At 48.6% G+C, this 15,098-nt stretch overlaps 1 protein-coding gene across 2 annotated transcripts in view; it reads right to left on the reverse strand.

Moving 5' to 3' along the window:
• Window positions 1-2,350: 2,350 nt before the first annotated feature.
• The window catches only part of ZNF541 (zinc finger protein 541), a 31,611-nt gene continuing 18,863 nt past the window's right edge, over window positions 2,351-15,098 (reverse strand). For both annotated transcript variants that reach the window (XM_088027687.1, XM_028088170.2), the window contains exons 9-15: window positions 14,633-14,775; window positions 14,106-14,209; window positions 12,623-12,698; window positions 11,951-12,039; window positions 3,304-3,444; window positions 2,943-3,124; window positions 2,351-2,830 (exon numbers count right to left, since the gene is read on the reverse strand). In XM_088027687.1, the coding sequence (XP_087883813.1) occupies window positions 2,662-2,830; window positions 2,943-3,124; window positions 3,304-3,444; window positions 11,951-12,039; window positions 12,623-12,698; window positions 14,106-14,209; window positions 14,633-14,775 (904 nt within the window). In that variant the 3' untranslated portion in view covers window positions 2,351-2,661. The remainder of the gene's footprint in view (window positions 2,831-2,942; window positions 3,125-3,303; window positions 3,445-11,950; window positions 12,040-12,622; window positions 12,699-14,105; window positions 14,210-14,632; window positions 14,776-15,098) is intronic.

Genomic DNA, 15,098 nt, shown 5'->3' on the forward strand with positions numbered 1-15,098 from the left:
TGGCAGGATACAAGAATATACATTTTCTTACAGGACTCCCAGATGATTCACATGCAGATAACCCAGGGACCACTGGGTGAGAAAAAGCTATTATTTGGGGGTGAGGATGGGGCTTAGCTGAGGGGGAGTAATTCACAAGAAACCTTTGCTCTGACTTCGGGACTCTCTCAGACCACCTTCTTGTGGTGGCCACTGTATTCTGACCGCAGATCGGGTGGGGGTGGTGGGGAGAGTCTGGATTACCACAAGCAGTTTCGGTTCCCTGTCCGGCTGAGTGGTGCTATTTATAAAAGCTCCAGTTTGTTTAACGCTGTTAAATTTCAGGGCAATTTGTTATGCAGCACTAGAGAACTAACATACCACCCGCCCATTAAGTCAGGGTCTTTCATTTCCAGCAGCTGAGCTTGTCATTCAGGGCGGGACCCAAACAATAAGAGCAGGAGGACCCATTTATGGCAACGGCTCTGTTCCTGCGGTGCACCCTGCTAGATGCGTCATTTATGTCTTTTCACTGAACCAGGATGTGGGGGAAGGCAGTTCCCATCCCGTTTCACAGACTGAGAACACGGAGGCTGAAACAGGGAAAGTGACTTGCCCAAGATCACAAAGAAAGAAGAGGAGTCTGGCTGTAAATTCTGGTTCCTAGGAGGCCCGAGCCCGAGCCCTTTCCCTTAACCACAAGGGTCCTAAGTCCTTCAAACTCAACTTACTCCTCTGCTCCCCCTCCTGCCCCGGCTTTAAGATTTATTTAGCCGTGACACGGCCGCCTGGGATGGCTCCTGACACCACGCTTTGCCCTGCTCCCGCCCCCCCCCCCAGTCTCTCAGAATGCAGCACCCACTATGATGGACCCAATCGCACCTCGAGGTGATCAGTCCTCTGAGGTATCCCTGCTCTTCCCCATCTGATTTACTGACATCTACTCAGGTGCCGAGCCCCAGAGCTGCCACGCTGGCCCTGACCTGTCCTTTCCCTTACCACTTCTCCCTGGGAGGGGACCCACCAGCAAGGCTGAGTCTACACCTAAGATGCTTCCCCACTCCCCGAGTTTCTGTCCCTCTTCAGCCCAGGCCACTGGCTCACCTTCTTACCACCATGCCTACTGTCTGTGTTTGCCATCTCGCCTCCTACAAGCTCCACAGAGGAGCTGGAGGCTCTTGGACCACCCTCCACTAGCCGTCCAGACCTTGGCCCCAGCAGCGTCCTCGGTGTGGCCTTCCCTGGCCGGCCACTGTGTGCCATGCCTCGGACCCTGCCCGGGACTTGGCGCCCCGCTTTATTTTATGTTGCCCTGTGGTGGACACACGGTCTCCCTGCCCGTAGCCCTCTCCTCCTCTTTTCCTTGCACACAGAATTCCAGTTTTGACCCAGTGGCAACACACCTGAGGGATCACACTGGTTTCCCCCGGTTCCTGGAGACACAGCCTGAGTGTCCAGGAAAACTGTGGCCATTTTCCTTCCAGCTCTTGGGGATCAGTGGAGAAAGAGCATGGGCTCTGCCAGTGGGACAGGAGGGGCGTCCTGCTAGGGGCTGCTACAAGCTCTCCTGGCTCTTCGGAAGGGACAAGAAGGAGGGATGGGCTCTCTTCCCCGCAGCCTCCCAAGGTCTGGGTGTTGGCGTAGGAAGAGGTGGTTTTTGTTGCTGCGGCAGCCGACAGGCTGAGGCTCGCCCCTGTGGGCGCACCTGACTTCACAGCTGAGCCACGGGAGCCACCACGCATCCCGACCCCGGCAGCCCATGCTGCCTCCCCTGCTCCCGTGGCCACGAGCATCCCCACAATCAGTATCTCAAATCACCTTTTCACTCATTCATCACCGCGACTCTCTCACTCGGACAATGGAAGTCCCACAAGGGGAGGGGCCTTGTTCCTCCTGTGTCACTGTAGCCCCACTGCACAGACTGGGCACAGTCGGTCGGGCTTATGCTCTATGGTAGGTGCTTACTAAATGCTGGCTGGGTGAGTGTACGAAGCCCCCGGCTCCTCTCCTCCGGGGCCGGGACTCAGCTTACTCATCTCTGTGGCTCCAGCGAGTAGCAGGGGCTCAAAAGCCTTTGTCGGATCAACAGGCCGGGGAAGCCAGAAGACAGCTGCTCAAGAACCCAATTTAATAAGATTTACAAGTCGACACGTACAAAAAAAACCTAACAATGTACAAGTCATTGCAAGACTAGGGACTGAATCTGGAATGCAGAGAGACTCCCCTGGTGAGGGGGCCCCAACATGTTGGAGATCTGAAAGTATCTTCCCACTGATTCTCTACGTCTTGGCCTTATCTAACAAATGTAACCAAACCCCAAAACTGAGGCAAAGATTTAAGAGCTATCCAGATCTACCTTGTTCCCCCCCCGCCCCCCCCCCCCAAGCCTCCCTGCTCTAGAAGGAGTGGAACTGAAAGAAAGGAAGAGACTAATTAAAACCGAAGGAGATTGGAGACTCTGGCACCAGCCAACAGCGGTCTAACGACTGGGGGCTTCTCCTGCCTATTTATGGCCAAACGTCCACGTTTCCATGCCAGGCTGGCAAGTGAGGGACCGTAAGGGTGGGGAGGAGGCAGAGGGGTACCCCAAACCCGCTGGAGAGGCCAAGGGGAAAGGTGACGAGGCTGGAGGCCCCCATCCAGACTGGCTGCCTTGCCCCAGTTCCCTCCACCCCACCCCAATCACCACTGCAGGGGGCCGATGTCAGCCCCTATCTCTTCCTCCTCCTCTTCTTCCTCCTTCAGCTGGAAGGGCTTCACAGGCCACTTCACCCTGACGATGGGCTCCACATGGTCCTGAAGCCGGTGGCGCTTCATGTGGGCATTTCGACTCTTGATTTTGTCGAACACCCTGAGAAGTCACCAAAGGACACAAGTCAGAGCAGGGGGAAGCGGGTTGCCCAAGGGCCGCCAGGGGGGCTGAGAGGAGGTGGTGTGGGCACATCCAGGGACAGGGCTGATACCTCTCACACTCTCTGCAGGGAAAGACACCCTGGCCCTCCACACTCCCTGGTGGCTCAGGGGTCCGCTTGGGGCCGGCATTTGGGCTGGAGTTGAGAATGGACTCCCTCCTGTAACTCTTCGTCTTTATCTTGAACTCAGGAGTGGGACGGTGGCTGGGCCTCTCCCGAGGGCTGCAAATGACCTGCAGAGGAACAGAAATGACGATGGAAGGGTGCCAACCCTCCACCCTTCTCAGGGAGCCTCTAGGCTGAGCAGGGAAGCCCTTCCCAGTGGGCGCCCTTCCCCCTTCCCTGACTTGGATGGGCAGTGCCATCCCGATCTGCACCGAACTCCAGCCCCACCTTCCCCTGGACCTTCTACCTTTGCTTCTGTCCTGTCTGCCTCATCTGGTTCTCTCTTGACCCTCTTTTCCAGTCCTGGGGCTCGGCCACAGTCAAACTTGATCATTTTTTTCCAGATGTAATAATACTCAACACACTGGGCTACAGTCTTTGTCTGAATCTAGTGAAGGAAAACAGAAGGCGGCTATGGGCAACACCTCACGAGCAGCCTCAAGTGTCGCCATGACGCCCTAAAGTCCCCTCCCCATGGGGCCAGTCACTTTTTGAAAGCCTTCCTGCAATGTCTCTCTGCATCAGCCGGCATGCCCCTTCACTGCAAGGGGCAGAGAATCACAAAGTCCTCACAGGTGACGAGGGGTTCAGAGTGAAGCCACCACAGCCAGCACTGGCTAAGCCCCGCACACCCCAGGGGGCAGGTCCGTCCCAGGGTCCTCCCCTATGGGAAGGCGCACTGGAAGGCAGATTACAAGGATGCTCGTGGCGCCATCATGCCTAGGAGCCACGTGTTTGCCAACTGGGACTCACGAAAGCAGAATGCCCTGAGGCAGTGGGGGCCACACAGCCTTTGCGACAGTGAGGCAGGGCCCTGAAGTCCAGAGGGAAGGGGCCCATGAGAGAAGGAAGAGGTTCTGAGGGCACAATTCGATCCTGGCCATTTAGACCCCACCGTTTGCTCCTCCCTCCACTAAGAAGTGATTCTGTGACAATAAAATCTGTAAAAACAAAACACGATGGAAAAGTTTATTAATTGCTCCAGAAGGAACATTTCTCAGGTAAATTCAATGGGTCATTTAGTATCTGGAGCTCACTTTTTTTTTTTTTAAGATTATTTATTTGACAAAGAGAGATACAGTGAGAGAGTGAGCACAAGTGGGAGGAGGAACCGAGGGAGAAGCAGGCTCCCCACTGAGCAAAGAGCCAGATGCAGGATTCCATCCCAGGACCCTGGGATCATGACTTGAGCCGAAGGCAGACGCTTAACCGACTGAGCCACCCAGGCATCCCAGTATCTGGAGCTCACTTCAGAAAATACCTTCTCTGTGTGAATTTTTTCAGCTTTGTGTGTCGTCACAAACTAAGAGTCAAAACAGTACATCCCCTGCCCATCTAGGAAATAGTACTAAGTTTAAAAAAAAAAAGCCAAGAAGTTGAACTTCTGCTTCCAAACAAGATGGAGCAATAGGAGGAGCTAGATCTCCCTCCCATCCCAAACAATGAAAAGACATAGACAAAATATAGGAAACAGTGGTTGGTAAAACCCTAGGCATCAGTCAAAAAACATCTTTCTGAGAGGTAGAAAATACACTACCACCTTGGGAGAGTTTCCAGACCACGGCCCAGGGGGAGGGACCAGCAGACTCCTGAGTTGAGAGGAGCCTAGTGCCTGGGGAGACCAAGGTGGCAAGAGTCCACAGGACAGAGGACAGCAGAGCAGACAGCAGCACGGAGAAAAACGCCAGAGATCTGGACAGAGTTCCCTTCACGGATTCAGTGAAGTGGGTGTGAAGAGACAAGCCAATGCTAAGTAAAGATCCATCTGAAAGGATCAGAGGGAAAGGTGCCTGTGGCTCTCAGGGGCCAGGAACGGTGCCTGTCTCCACCAGCTGGGGGTGGAAAACCTCCTAATTCATGGGACACTGGTAGAGTAATGAGAAGGGTTATCACCTCAGAAATGAGAAATAATTAGCTGTAAACAAAAAGCTGTTCCGGTACCGCCTTAAAAAACCTAAAGCAATACCCAAAAGGAACAAGTTGTTTTCAAGTAACTGTGCCAGAACAAAGGTCAAGAATATTTATAAGATGCAAAAATATCCAGCACCCAACAAGCTAAAATTCACAATGCCTGGAATCCAGTGAAAAATCACCAGGCATGCGAAAAAGCAGGAAAATATGACATATAATGAGGAGAAAAATCTATCTGTCAAAATCAAGCCAGAATACTTGCAGATGTTAGAATTAGCAGGGAAGGACATTAAATTTATTGTGTCTGCATAATATTTGATCAAAAATTTAAGTAACGACATGGAAGATATGAAAGAGACCCAAAGAAAACTTTTAGGGATAAAAACCATAATGTCCGAGAGGAAAACTGCACGGCATGGGATTAATGGTAGATTTGGCACTGCAGGAGGAAAGATGAGTGAACTTGAAGATACAGCAATAGACACCATCCAAAATGAAACACACAGAGGAAAAACAGATGGGAAAAATGAAAAAGAGCATGAGTGAGCCACGGGGCAAGTGCAGAAAGCCACACACACACAAACACACACAGTCAATGGAGTCCTCGAAGGACAAGGGAGGGACACAAATATCTGAAGAAAGAAGGCCAAATTTCCCCAAATTTAATGAAACCTACAAACCCACAGATCTAAGAAGCTCAACCAACCCCAACCACAAGAAAAAAAATGAAGAAAACCATACTGAAGCACATCATAATAAAACTGCTCAAAACCAGGGATGAAGAGAAATTCATATAAACAGCCACCAAACAAACAAACAAACAAACTACATGTTTTATACAGAGGAACAGAGACAAGAAAATCTGTAGATTTCTTGGTGGAAACAACAAAATCAAGAAGAAAATAGAGCAACATCTTTAAATGACTTCAAGAATTAAAAAAAAAAAACCAAAAACCTGTCAAACTAGAATTCCATACCTAGCAAAGACAGCTTTCAAAAATGGAGGCAAAATAAAGACTTTTTTCAATACACAGAAGCTGGAAAAATCCATGACCAGCAAACCTGAACCACAAAAAGTGGTAAAGGATTCGCATCTATTTCTTTCTGGAAAATGATGCCAGATGAAAACATGGATCCATACAAAGGGATGCAAGCGCAGTAAAAATGGTAACTATGTGGGTAAAAATATGACTTTGTATTTTAAATCTCTCTAAACATAGTTGGCTGTTCAAACAAAAACAGTAACAAGGTATTGAGGGATTCGTAACATATATAAAAGGCGTGACAATCACAGTATAAAGGCCAGGAGGAGAGATGGAAGCCCACTACTCTGTGGTTTTCATTCTGTACATGAAGCGCTATCAAATCACTTGAAGGTTCGACAGTGGTAAGTTAATGATGCATAGTATAAACCCTAAAGCAACCACCAAAATAATAAAGAGTTATAGCCAATAAGCCAACAAAGGAGATAAAATGGAATCCTAAAATTTACTACATTAATCCAAAAGAAGGTAGAAAAATTGCAAAAAGGAGAAACAAAGAACAGATGAGTCAAACAGAATATACACAGCAAGGTGATGGACTTGAACCTAACCATCTCTATTATCACGTTAAATGTGCATGGTCTAAATACACCCTAATTAAAAGGCTGGAGGGGCACCTGGGTGGCTCAGTTGGTTAAGCGACTGCCTTCGGCTCAGGTCATGATCCTGGGGTCCCAGGATTGAATCCCGCATCGGGCTCCCTGCTCAGCAGGGAGTCTGCTTCTCTCTCTGACCCTCCCCCCTCTCATGCTCTCTCTATCTCATTCTCTCTCTCAAATAAATAAATAAAATCTTTCAAAAAAATTCTAAAAAAAAATTTTAAAAAGGCTGGATATTTTTTTAAAAAGCATATAACAGAATATTACTCAACTATAAAAAGGAATGAAATCTTGCCATTTGTGACAACATGGATGGATCTGGAGAGTATAACGCCAAGAGAAATAAGTCAGAGAAAGACAAATACCGTATGATCTCACTCATGTGTGGAATTTAAGAAACAAATCAAAAAAGAAAAAAGACAGTTAAGACAGATTCTTTTTTTTTTAAAGATTTTATTTATTTATTAGAGAGCGAGAGAGAGAGAGAGAAACAGCATGAGAGGAGAGAGGGTCAGAGGGAGAAGCAGGCTCCCCACTGAGCTGGGAGCCTGATGCGGGGCTCGATCCCAGGACTCCGGGATCATGACCTGAGCCGAAGGCAGTCGCTTAACCAACTGAGCCACCCAGGCGCCCCAAGACAGATTCTTAAACACAGAGAACAAGCTGGTGGTTCTCAGATGGGAGGTGGGTGGGGGGAGGGGGAAATAGGTGATGGGAATCAAGAGCATGCTTATTTTGATGAGCTCAGAAGTGCTGAATTATTATATTGTGCACCTGAAACTAATATAACACTCCATGTTAATTATACTTCGATTACAACAAATAAAAAAGCACCATCTAATACATGCTACTTAGAAGAACACACTTTAAATATAAAAACACAAATAGGTTAAAAGTAAGAGGTTATACCATGCAAACATCCATTATAAGAAAGTTGGAGTAGTTGGCTATATAATAGCAGAAAAATAGATTTCAGAGCAAAGAATAATACCAGGCATAAAGGAAATCATTTCATCATGATAAAAAGGTCAATTAATCAAGAGGACATAAGAATCCTACATATTCATGCATCTAAGTCAAAGCTTCAAAATACACAAAGCAAAACCTGATAGAACTATAGGGAAGGGGCGCCTGGGTGGCTCAGTTGGTTAAGTGACTGCCTTTGGCTCAGGTCACGATCCTGGCGTCCCTGGATCAAGTCCTGCATCGGGCTCCCTGCTCTGCAGGGAGTCTGCTTCTCCCTCTGACCCTCCCCCCTCTCATGTGCGCTCTCTCTCTCTCTCTCTCTTTCTCTCTCTCGAATAAATAAATATTAAAAAAAAAAAGAACTACAGGGAAAAATAGATCCATAGTCACAGCCAAATATTTTAATAACCCATTCCCAATAATTGCTAGGGCAAGGAAATGGTAAAGGGATGGAAGACCCAAACCACATTATCAACCATCTTGAACTGATATTTCTTTTTTTTTTAAGATTTATTTATTTATTTTTTAGAGAGTGAGAATGAGAGAGAGAGAGAGAGAGAGTGCATGAGAGCGGGGAGGGTTAGAGGGAGAAGCAGGCCCCTCGCCGAGCAGGGAGCCCGATGTGGGACTCGATCCCGGGACTCCAGGATCATGACCTGAGCCGAAGGCAGTTGCTTAACCAACTGAGCCACCCAGGCGCCCTTGAACTGATATTTCTAGAGCTCCAGCCAACAGCGGCAGGATACACCTTCTTCAAGTGTATTCAGGACATCTACTAAAATGTAGACCGTATTCTGGGCCATAATCAAGGATCAAAAAATTTAAAAGGATTTGAGTCATATGAAGTATTTCTCTGACCACAGAGACATTAAATTAAAAGTCAGTAACAGAAGAACTCTGGAAAATCCTAAAATATCTGGAGACTAAATAACACACTTCTAAATAATTCATAGGTCAAAAAAGAAATCAAAAGGGAAGTGAAAACGTATTTTGAACTGAATAAAAATGAAAACCCAACATATGTATCAAAGCAGTACTTTGAGGAAAATTTGTAGCACTAAATACCTATATTAGGGAGGAAGAAAGGTTTCATATCAATGATCTCAGTTTCTACCTTCAGAAGCTAGTAAAAGAATAACAAATTAAACTCAAAGCAAGCAGAAGAAATGAAATAATAAACAGGGGCGCCTGGGTGGCTCAGTCGTTAAGTGTCTGCCTTCGGCTCAGGTCATGAGGTCCCAAGGTCCTGGGATCGAGCCCCGCATCAGGCTCCCTGCTCTGTGGGAAGCCTGCTTCTCTCTCTCCCACTCCCCCTGCTTATGTTCCTGCTCTCCATCTCTCTCTCTGTCAAATAAATAAAATAAAATCTTAAAAAAAAGAAATAATAAACAGCAGAGCAGAAATCAATTAAATAGAAAAAAAATCAACAAGCCAAAGCTGGTGTTCTTGAGAAAATCGGTAAAACTGGTAAATCTCTAGCCAGACTGGTCAGGAAAAAAAAGACCAATTACTGATATCAGGAATGAGAGAGGTGACATCCCTATAGTCAATGAATATAAAAAGCACAATATGAGACTATTATGAACAATTTTAGCCAATAGATCAGACAACTTAGAAGAAATGAACAAATTTCTCGAAAGAAAAACTACCAAGAAGACATGGTAACGTGAATCGCCCTACATCTATGAAATAACCTGAATCTGCACTTCAAAACCTTCCCACAAAGAAAACTCCAGGCCGAGGTGGCTTCACCACCAAATATTTAAGGAATAAATAAAGCTAATTCTAAACAAATTCTTCCAAAAAAATTGAAGAGGAGGGAATACTTCCCAGCTCATTCAATAAGGTCAGCATTACCCTGATATGAAAGCCAGACAAAGATATTACAAGGAAAGAAAGCTACAGACTAATATCCCTCACAAACACAGATGAAAACTTCTAAACCAAGTGTTAACAAATAGAATCCAACAATATATATACAAAGGACAAGACTCCGGGACCAAGTGGAGCTCATCCCAGAAATGTGAGGTTGATTTAACAATCAAAAATCAATATAATTGGCCATACTAAAATAAAAAAGAATAACCATATGAGCATCTCAACAGATGCAGAAAAAGCACTATCAATACAACCCCATATCCTTTACTGATACAAACTCTCAGCAAACTGGGAATAAAAGGAATTTCTTCAACCTGATCAGCAACATCTACAAAGACCCCACAGCTAATGTCATACTTAAGAGGGAAAATAGGGGCTGGTTTCCCTCTAAGATCATGAACAAGTCCAGAAGGTCCACTTTCACCATTTCTACGAACAAGGTACTGGAGGTTCTACAGTGCAGTGAGGCAAGAAAAAATCAAAGGCATCCAGATTGGAAAGGAAGAAATGAAACTGTCTTTATTTGCAGATGATATAAATCAACAGTAATAATGAGCATGCTAACAGCTTAACAGTAGACAAATAGGGGGCGCCTGGGTGGCTCAGTCGTTGAGCGTCTGCCTTCGGCTCAGGTCATGATCTCAGGGTCCTGGGATCGAGCCCCAAATCGGGTTCCCTGCTCGGTGGGAAGCCTGCCTCTCCCTCTCCCACTCCCCCTGCTTGTGTTCCCTCTCTCGCTGTGTCTCTCTCTGTCAAACAAATAAATAAAATCTTAAAAAAAAAGTAGACAAATAGATCAACTGAACAAAATGGACAGCCCATAAATAAACACATACATATATGGCCAACTGATATTTGGCTGAGGTACAAAGACCGTTGAGTGGAGAAAACGTAGTTTCTTCAACAAAAGGTATTGGAACGATTAAATATGCATATGCAAAAAAAGAACTCCAACCATACCTTGCATATCAATCCAGAACAGGTCATAAATCTAAACGTAAAACTGAAAACCATAAAACTTCTAGAAGAAAACGTAGGGGAAAGTCTTGATGACTTTGGGTAGGCAAAGGTTTCTTAGAGACTCCACCAGAAGCATGGTCCATAAGAGAAAAATTAATAAACTGAGCTTACTCAAAGTCTAAAATTTTTCCTCAAAAGACACTGTTGAACCAAAACTGAGAAGTCAGAGACCGGGAACAAACATCTGCAAAGCAGGTATCTGGATGAAGAGCTTGTGTTCGGAACAAATAAAGAACTCCCACAGTTTAATAAAAATACAAACACCCCCCCCCAAAAAAAACATAGGCAAAGGATTGGGAGCAGACACCTTACCACATGAGGCACAGCGAAAGCAAACAAGCAGGTGAAAAGATGCTCAGCATCGTTAGTCTTCCAGGAAGCGCAGGGAGAGAACGCTCTGTGCTCATTAGAACGGCAAAAAGAAGCCTGACGGTGGGGTGTGCTGGGGAGGGCGTGCAGCACCAGGAACTCTTGTGAGCTGCCCGTGGGCACGTGAAATGCTACGACCGCTTTGGATAAACATGTGGTGGTTTCTTCAAAGTGAAACATGACACTCGCCATATGATGTACTCATTCCCCTGGCTAGGTATTTACCCCGCAGAAAAACAGTGCTGGTCCTTGAGAGCCCTGTACGTGAATGAGTGTTCACGGCAGCTGTACCTATAATTGCTGATATCTGGAAACCACCCAGGTGGCAACAGGTGAAAGATTAAATAGATGGTGGTACACCCACACAATAAAACATTCCCCGGCAATGAAAAGGGGTGAAGGACTGCTACTCAACAACACGGATGATCTCACTGATGCTAGGTGTAAGCAGAGCGCATGTCATATGACGATTCCATTCACAGAAAACTCTGGAAAACGCAAACTAATTTACAGTGACAGAAAGGAGGCAAGGAGTGGACTAGGGACAGCGGTGGCAGGAAAGAGGACCGAGGGGCAGGGGGAAACGTGTGCGGGTGACTGATGTGTTTGTGATCTTGACCGCGTGAATGGTCTTGTAGGTGTATAAATACACGAAAACATCAAATGTTACACTTTGATTATGTGCAGTTTTGTGTACATCAGATTAACAAAGGAACAAAAAACCCAGCAGGATATCCAGTGAGGTAGGATCTCAGCCTTTTATAAGTACGCGCACGTACGCGTGTGAGATGTGCACGGGCAGCGCAAAGCTGAGGCACACAAGCTAACAGGCCGAGGTTAGCCACCAGAAGGAGGGCTGTGGGGAGGGGCATGGAGGCCTTTACCGGAGCATTTCTCAAGTTGAGAATGGGAGCGTTCATTTATTTGAGCACTGAGCATTGATGCATTTCTGGACTGTTTGGAAGTGTTCACAACAATGGCATTTTAAAATTATGAACCGTTTCTGAGACTAGCAGAGCGTCACCCCCAACAGGCCCTTCTGCTCTAGTTCGGCTCAGCTGCGTGAGGCGAGGCCCTGCCTACACCAGCGCACCCACATTCACTTTACCGTCTTATGTATCATGTAGAAGTCCTTCTTGTGGGCACAGAATGCCTTCTTAAAAAGCCTCTTCTCCATGGGGGTCCAGATGTCTGAACCTATTAGAGAAAGAGCCAAGCACGGGGGGGGGGGGTTGGGGCGGGCAGGACAGGGCTGATGTGCAGACCACCCTCCTTTTTAAAGCTGCCATCACTAAGCATAGTTATGTGTCAAACATTCTGCTAAGCCCCTTATTTCCTTTATCTCCCACAATCCTGACAAAAACCTTAGCAGGTAGGGCCCGTTAGGATCTGCACTTTACGGAGGCAGCCACGGCTGGCACTAGTTGAGGGACTTGCTGAGGCTGGGGGAGGGCCCCAGACTGCCTGACTCCAGGGCTGGCGCGCCCCACTGCTGAAGCTCAGCCTGCCTCCGCCTCCCCCTGGCCAGGGGCATCCCCTTCCAGGTTGGGCACAGCCCACGAGGGAACCACTGGAAAGGGAATGGTAGGACGCAACTAGAAGAAAACATGCCACAGAGTCCCCCACCCCACCCCAGCCCGGAAGAGGAGAGGCCTTTCTGGAAAGACAAGCGAAGACCCCAAGAGAACTCCCAAAAGGCACAGGCAAAGCTTGCTGTTGGGACTGACTGTTCACAAGGTCTTGCCTGGCAAAAACCACACCCACAGCCTCGCCCAGTCACCTGTGTAGCGGTAGTCGGCCAGTGGGTGAGTCTGCGGCTTCTGGGGTCCTCGGAGTAAGAGGGTCTCCAGGGCAATCTGGAACGAGAGGAGTTGCAGGCTACTTTACAAAGGGACACAATGAAGAGTCTCCCTCCATTCCTTCCTTCCTTCCAAAGACACTTCCAGCTCTCCCTAAGGCCTTCCCTAGCCCTACTACCCGGAGTGTGGTTGGTCCACGGACCAGCCACCACCTGTAAACCACTTGTGGCCCCGCAGACTACGCCACTAAGCAGACTGCTGAGTGCAGCTGACGCAGACTTCTCACGGCAAGGTGCTCCTGATGCAGGAGACAGTGTGTGGATTTACTCTGGTGCGCGCTCCTTACCATCAAGGACCAACATCTGGAATAGCACTGCCCTTGCCCACTGCCCTCCTTTATTTCCTTCATAGCACTAACGATTATCCAGCCATCTTCTAAAATGTACTTCCTGTTTTGACTCTTCTAAAATGTAAGCCACAAAGAGAGGGATTTTGTCCTGCTCCCCTGAGGAACCACAGTCAGGTCCTGCCAGGGGATCTGTGGGACCCAGCACAAAATGAAAACGGCCCTTGTTCAAAACTTATTAAGAATTTCAAGATGGCAGCAGCAGAGCATGAAACCAAGACTGGGGCCCCCAAGCCGGCCCTGGCCCCAGTGCCACCACATTACCAAGCATTCAGTCGAACCCCATAAAGATGTGTTGATCACTCTGCTGAGCACCTACTACGTGCTGGCCGCTGCCTCTCGGCTCAAGAAAAAGCATGACCGTGGCACTGATTCTTGGGGACCGACCTCAGGTGATGGGACTTTTCCTCTCTCACTACTCAAGACTGTGAAGAGGGTCCTTGGAGGAGGCAGAGGCCGTTCTACTGCATCAGAGGTTTTCATACACGGGTTTTAATTTATTTTTTATTTTAAAAGATTTTTATTTATTTATTTGAGAGAGACAATGAGAGAGAGAGAGCACACGAGAAGGGGGAGGGTCAGAGGGAGAAGCAAACTCCCTGCTGAGCAGGGAGCCCGATGCGGGACTCGATCCTGGGACTCCAGGATCATGACCTGAGCCGAAGGCAGTCGCTTAACCAACTGAGCCACCCAGGCACCCCATACACGGGTTTTTAATTGAAGAGAGAAAGCTCAATAAGTAAACCCGATTAGCACAGGACCCGAAATGATGGGTCTCCTGGGCACCAGCTGCCCAGTGCCCCGGAGATGTCTCCGAGGACCCCGGGCGTTGTTGTTGCACCACACAGACAGCTGACTCACTGAGCCCACAGCTGCAGCTCACAAGGACCACACCAATCCCAAAGTCACCGGGACGAAGGAGAGTGGCCTGCCTTCACTTTTCGTGAGCCGCAAACCCCCAAGCAGACCGCACACGGCATGCACCTGCTGGTCCCGGCCCCAGGAGAGAAGGGGGCTTCTCCAGACTCCCCCTTGCCCTACCCCTGCCTCCACTTCACCTGAACGTTGCCCTGGGCTTCGTGCAGGCAGTGCAGAGCGAGCTCCAGGTTGGTGCCCCCTCCCGGCATCACGCTGGAGCAGGCCACGTTGCAGAGCTCAGTCACTGTTTCCGGCGAGCGGTCCCAGCACAGGGGGTGAGAGGAGACACAAGGAGTCAGCGAGCTCCAGGGAGGAGACTTCCCCGACAGCACAGAGAGGGGGCTCCTTGTCACCGGCCTCCTCACGTCTCAGCTGAAAGCGGGATGAGGGAAGGAAGGGAGAGACAAGGAGGAAGGGCACAAACCCCGCTCCTGGCACTTGCTCTGAACAGCCTGGCTGCGCTTGCATGAGAAGGCAGCTGGGGGCAGGGGAGTGCGGCTCAAGAAAAGCCACACAGCACCAAGGGCGAGCCTTCCCCACCCCCTCACCCCGGGGTACTGCTTCTCAGCCGAGGGGAGAACTGGCAGAAGTCCTCAGACATGGCGGGGGGTGGGGGGCGGGGGTGGCGGCAGGGCCCTCGGGAATTTGGGCCCAAAATCTCAGCCACCTCTGTCCTGCGTTGCTGGGTTGGTCGTCACATCTCCCCATGGCTTCCAAACCAGAGAAGCTACGTGCTCATCAACTCCAGCCAGCGATCTCTCCTGGAGCTCTGGGATCTCAGCCTGAAACCGGCTTCCTATGTTGATGTGTCTGAAATGAGGCCACACACACAGACGTGCAAGACATACACATGTGACCAAGACGGGAAATGAAACAGAGATGGGCGGTGTGCCCCGGTCTCCGGCTGCAGCCCTGCCATCTGCCAGACGTGTTCAGCGTCCATCATCCCTGACAGATATGTGCAGGCATTCCAGAAACCTCTCAAGGGGGGACTTCCTTCCTTCCTCTGGTTTTCCTTATTGCTGTACCTCTGGCCTCAGGAGTCACTTTGGGTCTAGGGCAGGGGAGGTATACGCTTACAGCCGGCATGCTTCTACACCCACGTCCATACTGATCGAGCCACATTCCACGGA

This window comes from Eumetopias jubatus, unplaced genomic scaffold, assembly GCF_037043125.1.
Source record: "Eumetopias jubatus isolate StellerSeaLion01/CBP00866 unplaced genomic scaffold, mEumJub1_p1.0 scaffold_10, whole genome shotgun sequence".
In the NCBI taxonomy this organism is placed as follows: Eukaryota; Metazoa; Chordata; class Mammalia; order Carnivora; family Otariidae; genus Eumetopias; species Eumetopias jubatus.